This window comes from Anabas testudineus, chromosome 7, assembly GCF_900324465.2.
Source record: "Anabas testudineus chromosome 7, fAnaTes1.2, whole genome shotgun sequence".
Lineage (NCBI taxonomy): Eukaryota > Metazoa > Chordata > Actinopteri > Anabantiformes > Anabantidae > Anabas > Anabas testudineus.
Window position 1 is genome coordinate 15,090,792 of NC_046616.1, and position 14,691 is coordinate 15,105,482.

The 14,691-nt window shown below is 37.2% G+C and overlaps 2 protein-coding genes across 3 annotated transcripts in view; both read left to right on the plus strand.

The window, feature by feature from the left end:
* Positions 1–1,461: 1,461 nt before the first annotated feature.
* On the plus strand, positions 1,462–13,145 carry LOC113167185 (deoxynucleoside triphosphate triphosphohydrolase SAMHD1-like). The gene is made up of 15 exons (XM_026367598.1): positions 1,462–1,676; positions 1,753–1,913; positions 2,286–2,410; positions 2,964–3,013; positions 5,001–5,147; positions 5,240–5,340; positions 5,511–5,622; positions 5,720–5,811; positions 6,409–6,512; positions 6,646–6,773; positions 8,729–8,869; positions 9,569–9,757; positions 9,899–10,024; positions 12,816–12,875; positions 13,011–13,145. Exons 1-15 carry the CDS (start codon positions 1,632–1,634, stop codon positions 13,143–13,145), a joined length of 1,716 nt encoding a protein of 571 aa, XP_026223383.1. The 5' UTR covers positions 1,462–1,631.
* Positions 12,867–14,691, plus strand: part of LOC113167329 (deoxynucleoside triphosphate triphosphohydrolase SAMHD1-like) — a 39,400-nt gene continuing 37,575 nt past the window's right edge. For both annotated transcript variants that reach the window (XM_026367856.1, XM_026367855.1), the window contains exon 1: positions 12,867–13,447. In XM_026367856.1, coding sequence (XP_026223641.1) covers positions 13,422–13,447 — 26 coding nt within the window. In that variant the 5' untranslated portion in view covers positions 12,867–13,421. The remainder of the gene's footprint in view (positions 13,448–14,691) is intronic.

Below are 14,691 nucleotides of genomic sequence, written 5' to 3' on the forward strand. Positions count from 1 at the left end.
CAAGTCAAACAGCACTGTAAGGATCACATTCTTTGATTTCTCCAGTGCCTTTAACACCATCCAGCCTGTCCCGCTGAGAGAGAAGCTCCTAAAGCCTCCTAAAACCTGGCTCTGTACTGGGGGCTTCTCTGGAACCTTTAGAGCAGGTAGTGGAGGAGAGGATGCTGCACAAACTGCTGAGCATCATGGAGAACAGCTCACATCCTCTCCACAGCACACTTGTCAAACAGCGGAGCAGTTTTAGTCAGAGACTTCTCCAGCTCCGCTGTGACAAGGAACAGTACAGGAAGTCATTTGTGCCAACAGCCATGAGCCTGTTCAATGACTCCCTGACAGAGAGCCAGTATCCACGCTGATGATCTACTCAAACAAGTGTCATTAACTAGGTCGGTAAGAGTGATGAAACTGGTGGATGTGTGAATTGGACCTGATTTATCTGGGGATTTATGACAAGGCAGAATAACAAATAAGAGCCAGATTATTCCTAAGGCCTCCACTTTGGTTGAGTAAGAGGGTATTTCTTTGCACATGCAATGCTACCTTCACCCCTCTCGCAAATCACTTGTTTTCTCTGTCCACAATTTGTAAATGATTGTCCTACAATAAGTGTCCTTTGTAATTTAAATGAAGGTGCACAGCTTATTCTGATCCTGAGATGTTGCTCCTTCTGTGCACATTGACCTAACTAGAAGAAAGGCAGACTGTCATGACTTAACTTTCAGTAATGCCACAAGCTCTTAATTTGCTAGTCAAACATAGGAAAGGTCCTGTTTGCCTAAACACTTTGACTTGCAAAAGATCACAACTCCAATCATTGTGTCCTCTGAGTAAGACCTGAAGAGCTACAGTTACCACTCACACCACAAGACCAAATCATGTTGAAGCCTGAGCTGTAAATGCATTTTGTGACTGTTTCACACAGTATTGAGTCAAAAATCTTATGTTTCAAGCTCAAAATCTGTAGTTACTAAAGTATTTTAAGAAGAAAACTGACAGGTCATACAGGTGTACTGTGAGAGTTGAGAGGTTGTTCTCCATTGCTGGCCTGGTGTTGAAGATGCACCACATGAGTCTGAAGCCTCCTGCTTTGGCCAAACTTGTATTCTTGAAGGTGAACTTTAAAGAACTGTAGATAAGAAATTTAATAAATTATTTTTAAATTTTATTTAAGGACAAAGGCTACACAAAAAGGCAAACTTAAGGTCAAATTTGAGGCAACATTGTTATAGAACCTAACCACATTCATGTTAGTACCCAAACCTAACCCAGACGTTCTTGTGCCTAATCCCAACCAAATTACTTTGTTTGCAGAGTTGTTGCAAGGCTGGTGATGATTATTTTTGCCCTACATGGTCAAAAATGCTGAATCAGTATAAGGGGAGTGACATTCTAATAGGTGTGGTTTAGGATTTAAAAGCCAGGTAGTAACCTCACTGTGTTTTGTACTTTTCTGCTATCATCTGATGCATTTAGCAACGCGATAGATCATTACATCATTACAATTGTTTGACTAGAAATATTATTAATAATAACAACAGTAATCATATATTATCATCAGATCTACACTGAAGCCATCTGTTAGAGGCAAATATCATTTCTTTTAATTCAAAACACCAGGGGCAACAGCATCAATGGAGCAACAGAGAGTGTCAGAGAGAATCAAAGGTCCATGCAAGGTACAGAAGCTGTCGGTATAAATGAAATGGAAGCGGGATTGGATGTGTCTAATCTATTGTCCTATTGTCTTGTCAGGTGTTTAATGATTCTGTCCATGGACACATGGAGTTTCACCCTCTCCTTGTCAAAATCATCGACACACCTCAATTCCAGAGATTACGATACATCAAGCAGCTTGGTGGAGCTTATTTTGTTTACCCTGGAGCAACTCACAGTCGCTTTGAACACTCTCTTGGGTATGTCCACATAGTGTTTCCTGTAAATACCTTAGCAGAGGTACATTAAGAGTTGCTATTTATGGTATTTTAGCAGTATAGCGTGATAACTGTTGAATGATTTGATGAGTGTATACAGAATGTGTTTATTACATTATATAATAACATTTTATTCTAATACCATAAATGTGAAAACATTTAGTGCTCATAACTCAACAGGACTTTTTGAAAGTTAAGATCTTATTTCAGAAATAAAGTTACAATTACAAAAACAAGTATACATTAAACTAAGGTTTGGGTAAGGGTTGGAATTTAACTACAATAGAAAGGCATGACTGTGTGTGTGTGTGTGTGTGTGTGTGTGTGTGTGTGTGTGTGTGCGTGCTGTTACAGGGTAGCATACTTGGCAGGAGAGCTTGCACAAGCTCTGAAAACAAAACATGACGAGGAAGGAGAAAATCTCATTGATGAAAAAGACATCCTTTGTGTACAGATTGCAGGTCTTTGCCATGATCTGGGTGAGTGCAACATTTTTACCATTAAGATCAGAAGCACAGCAGCCATAAAAAACTCCACAGTAGCGCCGTCCTCTACTTCAGCTGTAGAAATTACAATTTCCTCAATGGGATCAATAAAGTGTCATTATCATTATTATATTTCTGTTGACTTTGTCACTGGGCTTTTACCATCTAGGGGTAAGACTGTTATGGACTGTTATGGACTGTTATGAACCGTTTCTCTAATATGGTGCATTCATTCCCCTGCCTAGGCTCCCCTCGGCCAACTGCACAGCCAAAATTATGGTCCAACAGATATTTCACATTGTCTCTGATCGAGCCACAGTTCACTGTGAAGTTCTGGGAAGAGTTGTAGTAAACGTAAAGAAAAAGTTCACATTAATAGTACAACAATGCTGACAGCAAAATGGGAGCAGATTATAAAGCTATCTTATACTCATGTACTTTTTAAACAAAGGGTATTAGCAGCGTGCTTATAATAAAAGTTTGTTGAAAAAGGTTTATTAAGATATGATGCTTTATAGCTTTACAGTATTTATTTGTCCCCATCTAGGACATGGACCCTTTTCACACTTGTTTGAAAGTGTGTGTCCAAAAAAGAAGGTAAAGAGCAATTCAACTATTCTTGATGTCTGCACGACATACTGTAATAACTAAGCAGAAATATACCCACAAATATAACAGCGAGATAACTAATCGTAAAAAAGAAAAAAAATGATTTGGTTCTGCTTGTTTATTTGCAAGTCAAAATCAAAACGGGTAAGTAAAAATGAAGAGTAGTAGAGTTGTTTTGCATCGTGTCCAACACAGACCAGAACATCCCAAAAGTGTTTTACACACACACAAATTCTATTTGTATCAAAGCTGTCATTTTTAAGGACAAAATAAAAAAATCATGGACTTAAAAATAATATAGTTACAGCCTGAAGAATCTATGAAAACAATTTTCAACGTGCATGTGTGTGTTTGTATGTCTGCGTGTAAGGCACCTAGGATAAAAGTGTCACCCTTAACTGGTGGATAACCTTAGAATGATCTTTGACCAGAACATCTACTTTACACCATACATAAAATATATATGTCTAAAACTGCATTCTTCCACCTGAGGAATATTATTAAAATTAGGAGCAAAGTGTCTCAAGGTGATGCTGAAAAACTAGTCTATGCATACTTCTAGACTGGACTATTGCAATTCACTATTAATAGGATGTCCCAACAACTCTTGTTTTGACATATTGCACTGAAATTTATCATGTATTAGTTTTTAGTTTATTAGTTTATAGTTATTATTAATAACTTTAAATCTACATATAATATCTTTACAAAGGCTACGTACCAAAGGCTTTTAGGGTTACTGTAGCCAAATCTCTACTCAAGAAGCCTACTCTTAACTTACGGGTTTTATAGACCAATATCCAATCACTCTTTTATCCCTAAAATCTTTGGAAAAGTAGGTTCAAAGCAATTACGTGACTACTTGCACACCACTTGCAGGAATGACCTGTATGAAGATTTGCAGTAAGGATTTAGAGTACATCATAGTAAAGAAACAGCACTAGTAAAGTTCACTAAGGACAACAGAATTCTCTCTACACTTGTCTTTTTAGATCTTAGTGCTACATTCAACACTATACAGTGAGGGAAAAAATTATTTGAACCCCAGCTGATTTTGTAAGTTTGCCCACTAACAAAGAAATGATCAGTCTATAATTTCAATGGTAGGTTTTATTTAACAGTGAGAGACAACAATGACAAAAAAAATCCAGAAAAATGCGTTTCAAAAAGAGTTATAAATTAATTTGCATTTCCATGATTTCCATTTCCATGATCCAAAATATTTCTTCTTCAAAAACAAAGCACTAAATAATCAAGTTCCATAATATCCGAAGGACATTATAGTGTCATCTTTTCCCAGCAGAACATTTCTTTCTCAGACTGCAGGTCTACAGTTTCTAAATGTAGAGTGGGAGGCAGAGCCTTTAGCTGTGAGCCAGTTCCCAGCTCATGTTAGGAGGCAGACATCCTCTCTACATTACAAGACTTAAAACTTTCCTTTTATATAAAGCTTATAGTTAAAGATGGCTCAGGTGGCTCTGAACCATCTCTTACTTATGCAGCTATAGATTATTCTGCTGGGGGACCTCTATTGATACACTGAGCTCCTCTCCTCTCTTCTATCCATCCAAATGCCACTGCTGTATGTTGTGCTTCCTCCTTGCTGCCTCCCACTCTGTAGCTTTCTGCAGGTATCACTGGCCTCGGAGTTATATGCTGTGGCTTGAACATGGAACTTCTCATATTTGCCTACAAAGATTTAACAAGTTAAAAAAATGTGGTGATGGGTTTAAAGCAAGACCCCGGACTATACCTCTCTCTCTCTAAAACTTACGTTCTGGCCCAGTGTGCTGCAGCCATCTGTATTTATTTGTTACTTTCATTTTGGAATCATTAATTGATCCTAAATTGTTCATTCTTTGGCCTTTATGTTACTAAGACATGTCTGTTTCATTGTGAAACTGCATCTTTATTATTTTGAAGCTGTGATCATGTAGATTCTGTTTCCATATATTAATGAGTTGGTGTCTTGCAGCACGAGCAAATCTCTATTGAAATGTTTGACCACCTGGTGGAAGAAAATGGCCTGAAGCCAGTGATGCAGCTGTATGGCCTTTCTGATGGTGATTTAATCTTTATCAAGGAGATGATCTACCCTAAACCCAGAGACAAACATGGAAATGTCAGTTCTGTTTTTGTAACTTTGAAATCAGTCATTATTATTATTGGTTGCAGCTCATGTTAAATGCTACAACTGTGCTGTTATCTCCACAGTGGCCCCATGAAGGTCGAGGAGAGGACAAGTCCTTCCTCTATGAAATTGTGGCGAACAAAATAAATGGTGTTGATGTGGACAAGTTTGACTACTTTGCCAGGTAGAATTTGTTGCTGCTGTAGAATCATTCACTTTTTGATGTAGACTGAAGACTTGTCTTGTATTATTTCCTCTGAATAATTACAATAGTCTCCAAATCATTGTACAGTATGCAGACCAGGATACTTTGTCCAGTTGAACATCATAGACCTTTTCTTCGTCTTATTTCAGGGACTGTCACCACCTGGGCATGCAGAACAACTTTGACTATCGCCGTTTCCTAAAGTTTGCCAGAGTGTGTGAGGCTGAGGACGGCAAGAAACACATCTGCACTAGAGACAAGGTGCTGGCAATGTTGTCTGTTTCTTGTAAATCAAATCGTAAACAGAATCTATTTATATAATTAGCTGTGACTTAACTGTATTCAATACTCTCAACAGGAGGTGTTCAACATGTACGACTTTTTCTACACAAGGTACTGTCTGCACAGACGTGCCTACCAGCACAGAGTGAACAAGGCTATAGAGATTATGTGAGTACCTATCCTTCCTATTCTGATACTCTATAATATTTAGCGTGGTCTTATTTCTGATATATCTTATTTCTTCATGCAGTGCTTTACCTTTAGTACCCTGTGGAATATGTCGGTGAAAACTCTCATTCATCCAGACTCAATTTCTAGATGCCCTATTAAAATTGTAACAATAATGTAACTTGATTACTTTTCCACAAAGTAAATTGTATAGTAAAACGAAAGGTCCATATAAAGTAGACTGTGAAAACCTCTCAGCAGTACCCTGATTGCTGTCAAATAGTTTTTAAAATACATAAACTAAATTAAGAGGAGGGATGATTTTCATGTTAAAACACAAAAACCAAAACAAATGACAACATGGACACCCGTGCTTTCTTAAATCCTCATATAATCCAATCATGCTGTGACCTCTGGTCCAGATCTCCTCAAGTGTGTGTGTGTGTGTGTGTGTGTGTGTGTGTGTGTGTGTGTGTGTGTGTGTGTGTGTGTGTAACAAATGGCAATTACATTTATATTGTAAATATATAACCTAACACTGTTACGTGTAATTACTTACTACCCAACACTGATAATATATTGGGTTTATTTATTAAGGATAAAAGATGCCCTCTTAAAAGTAAAAGACATCAAGATTCATGGATTTGAGAAGACGCTCTTGGAATCCATAGACGACATGGCAGCCTACACAAAATTGACAGGTCAGTAGATGTCTGTAGTTAATTTGTTTAAAGAACATTAATGTAATGGAAACACATCAAACTGCTGTTATAGCAGTTTGTCAGTGGGCTATATCCTACATCTGAACCAAGATCTGCTCTGTTTTACCTGTAGATTGTTTGCTTCTACTCATACTCCTCTCTACTGATGAAAATCTGAAGGAGGCGAAGGAGATTCTGGAGAGGATCTGCTCTCGAGACCTCTATGTGTTCCTGGGTGAAAGCCTGGTTGTTAAATCCAAGGTATGCATGAAGATCTTTGTGTGCCACTTCAGTATTACACAGCTGCTTTTCATGACCTTAGTTTAGCTGTTTCTATTAAAAACATCTCGATGCTAACACTTTCAGTCACCTTCATATGCCTGAAGCTTTCAGATACGAAGGTGTCATCACTACGCTGCCGTAACTAATGTGCCTCAGAAGCATTGGCTCGTTGTATTTGCTTCAAAGATGGCTGTTATCTACTATTTTTTTCTATTTTAAGTTTATGTTGATCTGCATATCTTATGTAATCTAGTCTATAATATAATTTCATCAGTTTTGCTCTTTTTTTACATCAAAATAAATTTTATTTATCCTATCTATCCTTTATAAACAACAGACATGTTCGGCCAAAAAACATAATGTCCAGATGAGGGGAACAGATAAGGTGTCTGCTGACATATTTTATTGCCTGTACTAATTTTAGCAGTTAAAAAGCTATATCTGACAGGGTGGGGGGTCCACCTGACATTAGTAATGACTTCTGCATTAATGATTTTAAAAATGATTGTGACAAGTAGAGGAAGTGTAGGCATAAGTAAATTAATGACAATATATCTGTAGAACTAGAAGGCAGGATAAAATACATTGATTTCTAATGATTGACAGCTGATCAAACAGATATATCACTAGGACTAATCTTATCCTGGTAGTTGCCTGCTCTCTATATTAACTTAATTCAGCTTAATTTAACCTTTAAACTGGGATTACTGGAAAATCCTCACAGAATCTCCATGGTACCTTGACTGGGTTTAATTTATATTTCTGTTGTAGAAGCCTGTCACTGCTAAATTTAGACAGGATAACTGGAAAATTGCAGCTTAATCCTTTCTCTTGGTTTAGTGTAATACTTCTCAGGTGAAACTGAGAAGTATGGACATTTTAAGATTAACTTACTTCCAGAAATCTGCTATTAACTTCCCTGACAGTGTGTATTATGGTTTCAACACATACATGCTAGTCCCGAAAACAGTGGAGACACACCCAAAAAATAATTAGAATTATTGCTGTTGATGATGTTTGTTTGTTTTTTTACCATTGTCAGTAACAATGAATTTTAAAGGTGTATATTAATACAAGTGAAAAGTAGTGAAAGAAGTTGATATCATCAGTTATCCACATCATAGTCTATTCCAATGTTTATATTTTACTATAACATCATGTTCATGGAAATTAATTCAAAGTATTATTGTTGTAAATGATGGTGTGTATATATGTATGCATATTATTTGTATGTCACATTGACATTAACCACTGAGCACCCCTAAAGGTCTGACTCTACAAAGTTAGTGTATTTAAGACAATGTTCACATTTCAAATTAACATTTTTAATTTAAAAAAGTATTTCTTGAGAATATTTGTGGGTGGCACAAAAAACAGAAATATAATTTTTCAGATCTGATTGCATGTTTTTAAGTGTTTTTTGTGTCCAAAGGGTTGATGCTGTAGATCAAAATGAAAAAGTTATTGTCTGGTGTTGTTGTCTTTATTGCCTGCTGTTCTTTTCTCTCTTCTCTTTCCACTCACCCCAACCGGTCGAGGCAGATGGCCGCCCACTATGAGCCTGGTTCTGCTGGAGGTTTCTTCCTCTAAAGGGAGTTTTTCCTCTCCACTGTTGCCTAAAGCTTGCTCAAATGGGATTGTTGGGTTTTCTCTATAATTTTTTGTATAAATATTTTCTGTAAGGTCTCAGACCTTACACTGTAAAGTGCCTTGAGATAACTTCTGTTGTAAATTGGCGCTATACAAATAAAATTGAATTGAATTGAATTGAATTGAATTGAATTGAATTGGTAATATAGGTTATGCTTTGCTGAAAATATGGGAGGAAACAGGGGGAAAATTAAATATTGAACAAACTTACAAAACTTACTAATTAAATGAAATTGTAGAAATTCTCTGATTGGAAGAGTGTCTCTCAAAATTTGTCATGTCAGACAACAAGACAGACAGGACAAGAGCAAGAGCAAGACAAGACATACATCCTCCAGGAAAAAGGGAAATGGAAAGAGGAACTGGTTAAAGTCCTGAGTGGCCGTCAGGGCGAAGAGCTGACACCAGAGGACTTTGAAATAGAGGTAGGTGCCTACCTAATTAATTTACTTATGAGGACATATGTACTGTGTGTGTGTGTGTGTGTGTGTGTGTGTGTGTGTGTGTAATAATAATGATGGAAGATAAGAAGAAAATAATATATTACAGAACTAAACAAAGGTGAAAATAACATTTGTAACAGCAACAACAGTAACAACAATGTGTTGGGTGGATGACCAATAATAAACAGGTAAAATTAGAGAAACCAAAGTCATTTATGAATGGATTCCATGTTGTAGTTAAAAGCAGATATATTGTTTTTACATGTAGCTGGTATTTTCTCTATGGTTATGTGTTCTATAAGAAGATTTGTTCAGAGATTGATATGTGATAGGTTTATAACTTTCCAGTTTCAAAGAACTAACTTTCTTAGGTGATAGTTAGTTAACAGTGGATTTCTATATTTAACTGGGAGATGGGCAGCTTTGGTGACGTTTCCAAAGGCATAGAGATGGAGCTGTTCAGAGATGTGCACTGTAAAGGATGTATTGGTTAATCCCATTTTAAACATTTTACTTTGTGTAAGGTGGGTTCTGTTTATGCTCTTGTATTATTTGTAATTTAGTGTTGTTATTCATAGAGAGAATGTTATTGCAAACATCTAGTAATTAATTTAGTTATTACTGATTTGTAATCTCAGGTGTTCATCATTAAAAAATGCATAATTTACTTGTGACTAAAAGCTTCTCTCGCAAATGTTGTTACTCGTTAAGGAGGTTACTATAAACTATGGGATGAAAGAGAGGAACCCTATTGAAGAAATGTATTTCTACAAGAAGAGTGACAGTGACAGTGACAGTGAGAGTAAGAAGAGTAAGAAGATGAAGAAGAGTAAGAAAATTAAGAAGGCAGTCAAACTCTCCAAAGAACAGGTTTGAACTAAAACAATGACAAACATTTTTTATTGTAAATATCCATGCAACATCCTCTGTTAGGTCATTATTCTCTATATTAATCTGTGTTATTAAACTATATTCACTGTTATACTAATTATACTGCTGTCATTCTGTCAGGTGTCCCACCTTCTTCCAGACACTTTTTCTGAGACTTTCATCAGGGTTTACTGTAGGAAGAGTCTTCAGCCAGATGAAAAGAAACAATTAGAGAACTGGTGCAAGGAAAATATTAAAACACTACAGGTAATATTTACATCCAGGCTGTTAAATCTAGTAGAAATATAGGTACTCTATGAGCCCAGAGGTCAGAGTTCAGCATTTATTCATTTATTTAATTAACAAACAAACAAACAGAAAAATCTGACATATCACCCTACAGAGCTGCTTTAAATATAACTCACTGTATGTCTCAGTAAACATGCTTCAACACTTTTATTATGACTAATGTACAGTATTTCTCTATGTCTAAGAATTCAAGACCTCCAGTGAAGACTAGGGAACACCAGAACGTGACATCTGATCTGAAAGATGGGAAAGATACAGATTTGACAGCTAGCGGGTCATAAAGATGATAAAAAATTTTTGCAGGATAAAAACATTAACAAGCACAGCAAATTAGAAGACTGGTCTAAAATACTTGTCCTCCAAAAAGAGTAAAAATGAAAGTGACTTGTCTGCATGTTTTTGTTTTAAATTCGTCATTTTAATCATCTTTATTTAGGACTCGTTTCTCTACCGGCAACTGTACTCTAAACTGTATCACTGTTACCATGTGTGTACCACAAACAATCTCATTTTATCATATAGTTGTGAACAATCATCCAGACTCTCTTAACGTAGCAGTGTCAGCAGAGGAGAACTATTAGAAAATGTTAACAGTACGTCAGTCAGTAATCTGTCATCAGATCAATGTTGTACTGTCAAAGAAGGAGAGAGAAGTAATATATACTTCAATTAAATGATTTTTTGTGTGATACTAAATGATTTACTTAATATAGGAAAAATCTAAATTAATGGTTAAGGTCATAAATTCTCTTAATTCATTTGTTTCTGTAAATAAGAACTAATATGTTGGTGTGACTGTTTTATTAATTATAAACAACATTTCTAATTGATTTATACAGTAACGTTTGCTTCACTTAATCTTTGCATAGATGTAGAGCTTTCAAAAGACAGATGAAGTACAGCTGTGTATTTCTCATGATTATGACAAAGTTTAATTTGTAGTTTAGTGTTTTAAAAACATTGTGTGGAATTTAGTGTCATTGTTAATGGTGTGAATCAAAATGAAAATCTGATGACATATTATTCAAAGTTTAGCCTTTTTTTGACACTGGTGTCATTGTTTATTTAATCTTATTTCTTTATTTAGTTTAATAACACATGCATCTGTCAACACCTACTTTTAAATAGTAAAGTAGCTAAGTAATGACAATAACTACTAACAAACAAACATAACTAGTAACTAACAAATGTTTATTAAATATTTATTCACACTTAACACAGTTGGGAAGTTATGTGTGTTTCTGTAGCCTTTTGTTTTTTAGAGATTTCACTTGTTTGCTGAATATCTTGTTTTCTTTTAACATAGATTTGCATGCAGTGATAAACATTAGTATATTAGACAGATATTATATGTTAGACAGATGTGGTGGGCTTTGCCTTTAGTGTTAGGGTTATATATACTTATATAAACTTATATCCATGATGAACTAGGTACTGGTATTGTCTTCTCTTCAAGGCTTCAAATAGCTATACTTCAGTCAAACCTATAATCAATCTGTGCTTTTTGCTGTCAGTGTTACAGCTTTCTATCTGTATGTGAGGGTATATACGTATGAGTTTGTTACAAACTCACCATGTTGCTTTTTCACTCTGCAGACTGTTTGACACTCTGTATGAAATAAAACTTATAAAGACAGTTTGGTTCTTGGGTTTTTATTTCACCTCTGACTACAGTTAATCCCGAACTGTCATTTTTTCCAATGAATTGTGTTTATCATTGTGGTTAATGATTAGAAAATATGTGAACTCCATGTGATCAAATTTCTTAGTCCTGGCTTCAATCACGTACAGATTATTGTCAGGGGTTATTGGACACAGGCCCAGAGGCCCAAGAGATCTGTGGGTCTCTGCAGCAAATACTTCTTGTTAAAAGGTTAATAAAACAATTACAAAGAGACACAAGATGGTGAAATTCATATTACCACAAATGATCATAAAACAACCACCAAGAGATGCAGAATAATGAGAAACAAATATAATCTCTTATAGCTTCAAAACACCAGAGACAACATTGTCAATGAAACCTCCATTGAATCATTACAAATAGGGAGACAAAGTCTGTCAGTAGCTCCACCAAGAAGGTTTTAGAAAATGAAACACGAAACAAGATACACTAAAACGTCTCCGCTTGGGGAAATTCTTGTGGACAGGCTGCCTCCTTGAGGTGCCAAGGGTTTGGGGTTCAGTGTCTTGTTCAAGGACACTTTGACATGTGACCAGGAGTCGTGTTATGTTGTTGGATCATTCTCTGCAGAGCAGGCAGTGCTAAGGAATCGAGCTACTGTGTCATCTTGTGGACATTTGATGTAATTGGCCCAAAGTCTCCAATTAAAATTCTGTATGTGCACAGTCACATTCACTTGTCAGTTTATTAGGTACACCTAGCTAAACCTAATGCAGTATAATAATAAATCCTTCATTCATTCAGGTCATTATGTTTAAAACTGTTTTAGAGAAGTGTTAATGTGTTTTTCAAGTCAATCCTCTGTACTGTAAGTTGATAAACGTTCTGGCATCCTCTCGTTTCTTACACATCACCCAGTCCATATCAGTATAAATATCCAGCAGGACGTTTATTGTTGTTCCTTTAATTGTTTGGATCAGTGGAGCTTCTCTGCACATCATCATCCCCCCACCCTGTGGAGACAGCAGGAGGTGGAGGTTGAGCTCACTGCTGTATCCTGTGCATGCAGCATTGAGGAGAAGTCTGCTGCTGTTGTGTTGTTACTAACTCCCTCTGCTCCTGTAGCGTTACTGGTGCTCTCATCAGACCTCACCTGGTGACGTCATCCCCCATCTTCCTTCTAAGGTAGACATCAGTACAGTACCAGGCTCTCTGTGTCCACTCGGTGTTTCCCTTTAACTCCAAGTGGACATTGAAGTCCAGCGTCAGTGGTAGGTGACACCTTGTCGTTTTTTCTGTGTTTCTCTTTAGCTGTGTTAGGAAACTGACTCTCGGTTTGCTGCACGGCAGCTCAGGCTGCATGCTAACAGAAATAGCTTCCTGCACATCATCTCCACCCTGTGGAGACAGAAGGAGGTGGAGGTTGAGCTCACTGCTGTGTCGGGTGCAGAATGAGAAGCCTGCTGCTGTTTTTGTGTTTTAATTTTCTACCTTGTTAGATTCAGTTTATTTTAAGTGGTCTTACTGTTTTATCCTACTGTTAGTGTTTTTGCAGGGTGTGTTAACCAAGTGCTGCTAAAATCATTTTTTGCCATAGTTCACCCTTAGTCAGAAGTGGGTCAGCTGGGGAATCTAACACGGGTGTGTGTGATTGTGCGGAGTGAGTGTGTTGGTCCAGTTTGTTACAGGTGACCGTGTGGAGGTTGCTGTGATGATCTGTGATGATCTGTGATGGTCTGTCCCCTCTCCAATGAAAGGTATCACTTAAGGTTTTTTTTAAACTTCATTAAACCCTCCTGGAGCAGTAGCTCGCCTAGTAGCACTTTGCACTTGTATTTTAATTCAAACTGAATCAGTAGCAATGTTGGGGAGGTCAAAGAGGGTGGTACCATGCTGCTTAAGAGTTCATTATATCACTGTCTGATCTTGTTCATGTCCAACACACCCTGTACTCAAGGCTGAGTTTCATGTGTAGGGGGATCCCTGAAAATCAGAACACCTTGCTGTGAAACTACTTTGCCCAATACTTCTACATCTAGGGGTGGCAGTAGCTCAGGTGGTAGAGTCCACGAATCCCAGGGTGAGTGGTTGAATTCCCTGTTCCTCCTGGCTACTTGCCGATGGTGTCGTTGGACAAGACATTTAAACCCTGCAGTAGTGCTGATATGTACTGTCTGGCAGCTGTCCAAACACAATTTCACAAAGTTCAATAAAGTACATCATTAATTATTAATTCACTTCCAGGGAACCAATATAAAGAATACTGAGTCCTATAGCTGCACGTAGCCCTGAAAATGCTGAACAAAAAAACTTTCGTGGATGGTTGTTACCATTAAACTAGTGTTTAATAAACACTCAAGCTGTACACGTCCCTATGGCCATGATCCCACTAAGCTACTGCCGCGCTGTCAACCAGTTTATTTCAACCTAAACTCTTCCCTTCTGTTGCAGAAGAGATTAGGTTTCTACCTGCTGAACTCATGACCTAGGCTCACCCTGAGAATATGTGGATGGATGTGGAGCCTGGTTAAATGTCACACGGGACTGGAAACAATTTAGTGCAAAATGACCTGGCTGCTGACAGCGCCTGCATGTTTGGGGCTGTGATCTATTAGTCTGAGATCTGTACACCTATCCTGTGTTCCCACCAACCAGCAAGCCAGCACAGATCATTTAATGTGTGACCCTCAAGTAGTACTAGTACAGTCCAACAGTTGGAGAAGATTCGAGGCAGGCGCTTTCGGGTCTGGAAAAGAGACTGGCTCAACCCTGTCATTGATGGTAGCTGGATGGTCCAAGTGATCCAGAAAGAGTAAATCTGTCAGGTAGTTGACATAATATGAGGTAGCATGGTACATTAGTACTGTAAATGATGGTATAACCAACACTGTGGACGTTCCATCGCTTATTTTAGACAGAAAATCTTTCACTGTCATTTGCCTCTGAGTTGTGTCTGGAATCAGTTTAAACCTTAAATTAAAAGATAAAACTCTTTGTCTTA